The sequence below is a fragment of the Rhinoderma darwinii genome, chromosome 3 (genome assembly GCF_050947455.1).
Source record: "Rhinoderma darwinii isolate aRhiDar2 chromosome 3, aRhiDar2.hap1, whole genome shotgun sequence".
Taxonomy (NCBI): Eukaryota; Metazoa; Chordata; class Amphibia; order Anura; family Rhinodermatidae; genus Rhinoderma; species Rhinoderma darwinii.
Window position 1 is genome coordinate 425,396,599 of NC_134689.1, and position 6,272 is coordinate 425,402,870.

The window sequence follows — 6,272 nt, forward strand, 5'->3', positions numbered from 1 at the left end:
GCATTCCGACGTTATTACCACATAAATTGAAACATGTCAGATTTGAAAAATGAGGCTCTGTCAGGAAGGTCAAAAGTGGCTAAAGAGGGAAGGGGTTAAAAAAACGCACTGCAGGTCAATCTATGAATGGTTTTCGGTGGGTTTTTACGCAACATGTGGATCTTTGTTCAGATCTCATCTACTCTGCTGCTTATTTTATGCAATGAAATCCGTTGCAGTAAATCCGATGTATTTTCACTACGTGTGGACATACCCAAAGTGACAGATGTCACAGACAATGTCAGATATGAAAAATCTGGCTCTGTCAGAAAGGTAAATACAATACTGGCTGCAGAGACGAGGGGTTAACAGAAAATAACAACAGATTACACATATTTCTGAATATTTTCCTGTACGGCTTTCTTAATGTCCTTATTTCTCAGACTGTATATAATGGGATTGAACAGAGGAGTAAATACAGTGTACAGCAGGGATAGGATTTTATTCATGTCCGATGATTGTCCACTTGTTGGAAGATCATAAATACTGAAGAGAGTCAAATAAAATATGAAGACCACAGTGAGGTGGGAGCTACAGGTGGAGAAGGCTTTCTGTCTACTGATATTAGACGGGATCCGTAAGATAGCACGGACAATGTTAACATAAGAGATAACAATTATTATACTGGGAAATATCACTAATGGAATGCCTATTAAATACATTTGTAGATTTAAAATAAACGTATCCGAACAAGAAACTTCCCGTAAAGGAAGAAGATCACAGAATAAATGGTTGATGGTATTTGGTCCACAGAACTTTAGCCTTGATACTGTTAGGGTGACACTGAATGCACAGGAAATACCGACCAACCAGGAGATAGTGGCCAATCTCACACAATGCCCGCTTGTCATGATAGAGGTGTAACGGAGGGGATTACAGATGGCCACATATCTGTCATAAGACATCACTGTGAGGAGAAGACATTCAAATGCTTCAGAGGAGGCGAAAAACAAAAACTGAGTAATGCAGCCAATAAAAGTGATGGTCCCCCCGTTATTCATGAGAATGTAAAACAAGTTGGGGACAATATTCACTGGCAGTAAAATATCATTGATGGACAGTTGTGAGATGAAGAAGTACATTGGAGTGTGGAGGTTCTTGCTGGTGGACACCAGGGTGATGATCAGGAGATTCCCACATACTGTGAGGAAAAATAACACAAAAAGAAGACAGAAGAGGGAAATTCTGAGCTGTGGGTCACCTTGAAAACCCAAGAGGACAAATTCTATGATATCAGTCAAATTGTTCTCCTGCATTTAGAAGAAATAAATTAGACATTAAAGTAATATTAGGTCTCAAGAAACCAAAATGAATCACTTCTAATATGATAATTTACATGAACTGGATTCAGCAAATTTCATGTTCTCAGTTTCATAGCTGTATGATGTATAAGATTTCACGACAAATTGGATTCCTCTATTTTTATTTAAAGGGGTTGTATGAAATTAGAAAAATATTTCAAACAGTGCCTCTCTTGCCTATGGACTGTGTCTGCCATTGCATCTCAATAGTCACTTGATTGGCGCTGTGCTGCAATACCAGATACAGCCCCTATACAAAAATAGTGATGTTTTTCTAATCTAAAACAACCCTTTTAAAGATATTTTATGACTTTGTAATTTTTGGGGAAAAATAGACGTTTGTGCTAAGATAAATCCAGCAATGACAACACATGTTGGTGTAGATGATATTTAGAAGTTTGGTAGATTTAGGAAATTTTGTTATGATTTAAAAAAAAAAAAAATAACAAAGGATATTTCCTATTGTACTAAAAACATTTCATTTAAATTGACTGGAAATTTCACAGGAAATAGAAAAGACTCAGTGTAGGATAAAATATTCCAATGGGGGAAACTATACAATACTGAGTGAATTTAGAAATGCCGGTCAGCATGGGTGTAAGATTATGATTGGAAAGGGGACCAAAGTTACTCAATAAACAGATCACACAATGGCTGAAAGAAAATGTTGGGGTTGGTGCGTTGGATGTTTTGTAATAAAAATCCCATGGGAAATTATAGAGGGGACCGAGCATTATCTCTTATAATACAATAAGATGATTCCAGAAAGAAATGGATTTGCCCAAAACTTAACTGGAATTAGCAAAATATTTTCCACTGTTTTGGGGGGCACAAAAAAGTTTTTAACAAAATATGTAAAGTTTGAAGTATGAGTGTATACAGTCAAGAACAGAAGATAGGAACATGGATGTTAATCATCTAATATTGTTAATAGCCAGAAAAGCAATTTTAACCCTTTCCCACGAGGCTCCCTAAAAAGTATGTCGCGGCTCACGAGTCGTTCCCGCGCACCAATTTACTGATATGACACAGTGAGGGGGCGACATCACTTGAGGGTGTCAGATGTATTGTACAGCTGACACCAAAGGACAGCCGATATCCCACTCTAACAGCCGGGTTAAAAAATAACTCTGACTGTTAAGTTAAGAAACCGGCAAATTAAAACCTTCACATGTCGTAACTATGGCACCTAAATAATTTTAAAAACGTATCAGAGCGTCAAAGACATGATTGTGAGGTGAAATTACCTATAGAATAAAGATAGCTTAGTATTTATACTGCAAGGCGGATGTTGTAAGCAAGAATTGCAAAAAACTTCAGAAGATTCACCATTAAATAGATTCTATGCAAAGCAAAACTGTGCCAATAAAAACTAGAACTTATCCCTCAAATCATCCCTCCAATGGAATATGAAGCTAAAAAAACAAAACAAAAATTCTGAAAGCCCAAAAAAGGGGCACAACCTTAAGGGCTTAAACAACAAACATCCCCATTAAATAGGCAATTCTAAAATGTTCTTAAAAAACAAGTTGATCTTAAACAATATCTTGAGTAAATGAGAGAACTAGAAAATATTAGAGAGTAGATGTGGATGGTTAATAAATTAGATTTTTATATCTGTTCTAGAATTGCTTCTGCTGTGTAAAAAATGCTAAATACTAACGCCCCAATCAAGGTGTGGAAAATAAAATGGAAAATGAAAGCCACTAGAACAGACACAAATGATGAAACAACTGCCCAATAAAACACATGGAGTCAGATGGTGAATATTCACATGTAACATTCAGGTGTCACCATCGTGTAATGTACGGGACAATCATCATAAGGATCTGTATCTGCCTCCTCCACCTTCTTCTCACTTTACATTCACCGATGACATTTTTTTATCTAACTTTTGCCAAAATAATGGTCAACAACCGGCTGAATGTAAGTTTTATATTGAAATAAAAAAGTACAAATAAGTAAAATATGTTTCGAAAATATATTTTTTTGCTCAAATATGATTGAGAATAATCTTATTCCTGGTGTCCTACCTCAAGTATTGCTGCCGATACTTACATTAGAAATGTCCATGTTCTTGTTTTTTCTTAGAATTTCTCCCAGTCCTGATCTTAGAAGAGGAAAATTTTTACCTGGAAGAGAAAATCTTCATCAGTTTGATCAGTTCCTGTAAGATGATGTGACATAATCAGAGACATGAAAATTTACTCACAAAATAAAATCTATATATATATACTCTGCTGTTACCTCTACGGAGATGTTGTTGTCTTTGTCTCCGATGTCTCCTGAGTCCCAGTCCAAAGAGAAAAATAAGAATACAATTATTAATAATTATTGGCTTATTCCTGAGATGATCCACAAAGAAAAAAATGTAAAATATACTAAAAGAAAAGTTTTGTATTTAAGGCCTGTACTAGTAAAGTTTAATGAGATACATTGACTTTTTGGACTGGAATCACAGGGCTGCTTTACCCATAAGACAAATAGTACAGCGGTGGTATCAATCTCAACCGTGTCCACATCCTTAATTTCAATATTACTGTGGTCGGGGCAAATAAAGGAGCATTATTGTTGTAGGGAAGATACAAAGGTGGCACTATTACTGTGTGGGGCACAAAGGGGGCACTATTACTGTATAGGACACTAAGAGAACTATTGCAGTGTAGGGTCTAAAGGGGGCTAGTTTGTGTGTGGGGCACCAAAAAGGGGAAAAGGTACTGCCTGGGGGAATTTTAGTGTATGGATAACTATCTTTTTACCATTTTAGTTTTTGAAGGCACTATCTTAGGTACTGTTGAGGGACATTGTGTGATGCAGCAGATACAGTTATGGGGGTATGTAGCAGAAGTATGGGGAGTTTAGGTTTAAGGTAATGAAAAGATGGAGGGGGTGCTGGAAAACCAAGGAGCCAAGAAGTCTGAGTCGCAAAATGCAGAGAAGAGTGTGGCTGGAAGGGAACCTGCCTGTACACACATGAGCATATCTTCTTCTGCTGCACAGATCATCTGACTTACAAGATAGAGATACTTAACCCAAACGTATCCCTTTACTGGCTTGATAATAAAGCACATACAATGCATTCGGAAAGTCTTCAGACCCTTTCAATTTTTTCACATTTTGTTATGTTGGGGACTTGTGCTAGGAAAAAAAAAATTCCAGTTTTTCACAATAATTCTGCACTCAATACCCCATAATGACAAAGTGAAAACAGAATGTTTGTTGTTTGCTAATTTACTGACAAGACAAACAAAAAATAATGCATTGACATAAGTATTCAGACACTTTACTCAGGACTTAGATACAAAGTTACATGGTTACATAGTTATATAGTTACATAGTTACATAGTCACATAGTTACATAGTTATATAGTTACAAAGTTATATAGTTACATAGTCACATAGTTATATAGTTACATAGTCACATAGTTACATAGTCACATAGTTATATAGTTACATAGTCACATAGTTACATAGTCACATAGTTACATAGTTATACATAGTTACATAGTCACATAGTTATATAGTTACATGGTTATACATAGTTACATAGTCACATAGTTACATAGTTATACATAGTTACATAGTCACATAGTTATATAGTTACATGGTTATACATAGTTACATATTGTTGCATATAGTTACATATAGTTACATAGTCACATAGTCATATAGTTACATAGTTATATAGTTACATAATTACATATAGTTACATAGTTATATAGTTATATAGTTACATATTTATATAGTTACATAGTTACATAGTTACAGTTATATAGTTACATACTTATATAGTTACATAGTTATATAGTTACTTAGTTACATAGAATATCCACCATCCAGCAGCACCAGTCAGGAATAAAGGTGGGTGCACGTCCCAGTATTCCGATCACTGCTCCCAGATCCTCAATATTCGTCCAATAAGAGACAGCACTCCAATTTGTGATAGAACAAACGGCATTTTATTAGCCCCTGTGCGACATTTCGGCACTTTACATGGAGCCTTTCTCAAGCATCTGCTGCTTGAGAAAGGTCTCAAGCAGCAGATGCTTGAGAAAGGCTCCATGTAAAGAGCCGAAACGTCGCACAGGGGATAATAAAAAGCAGTTTTTTCTATCACAAATTGAAGTGCTGTCTCTTATTGGACGAATACTTAGTTACATAGTTATATAGTTACATAGTTACATAGATATATAGTTACAAAGTTACACAGTTATATAGTTACATAGTTACAAAGTCACATAGTCACATAGTAACATAGTTATATAGTTACATAGTCACATAGTTATATAGTTAGAGTTACATAGTTACATAGTTATATATTTATATAGTTATATTGTTACATAGTTACATAGTTATATTGTTACAGTTACATAGATACATAGTTATATAGTTACATAGTTACATATAGTTATATAAATATATAGTTACATAGTTATATAGTTATATAGTTACATATTTATATAGTTACATAGTTACAAAGTTACAGTTACATAGTTACATACATATATAGTCACATAGTTATATAGTTACATAGTTATATAGTTACATAGTCACATAGTTATATAGTTACATAGTTACTTAGTTATATAGTTACATAGTCACATAGTTATATAGTTACATAGTCACATAGTTATATAGTTACTTAGTTATATAGTTACATAGTTATATAGTTACATAGTTATATAGTTACATAGTTATATAGTCACATAGTTACATAGTTATATAGTTACATAGTTATATATAGTTACAAAGTTACATAGTTATATAGTCACATAGTTATATATAGTTACATAGTTACATAGTTATATAGTCAAATAGTTATATAGTTACATAGTTATATAGTCACATAGTTATATATAGTTACATAGTCACATAGTTATATAGTTATATAGATACATAGTTATATAGTTATATAGTTATATAGTTACATAG

At 34.0% G+C, this 6,272-nt stretch overlaps 1 protein-coding gene across 1 annotated transcript; it reads right to left on the reverse strand.

Moving 5' to 3' along the window:
- Positions 1-365: 365 nt before the first annotated feature.
- LOC142750681 (olfactory receptor 11L1-like) lies at positions 366-1,295 on the reverse strand. The gene has a single exon (XM_075859669.1). It carries the CDS (start codon positions 1,293-1,295, stop codon positions 366-368), a length of 930 nt encoding a protein of 309 aa, XP_075715784.1.
- Between the last annotated feature and the right edge of the window lie 4,977 nt (positions 1,296-6,272).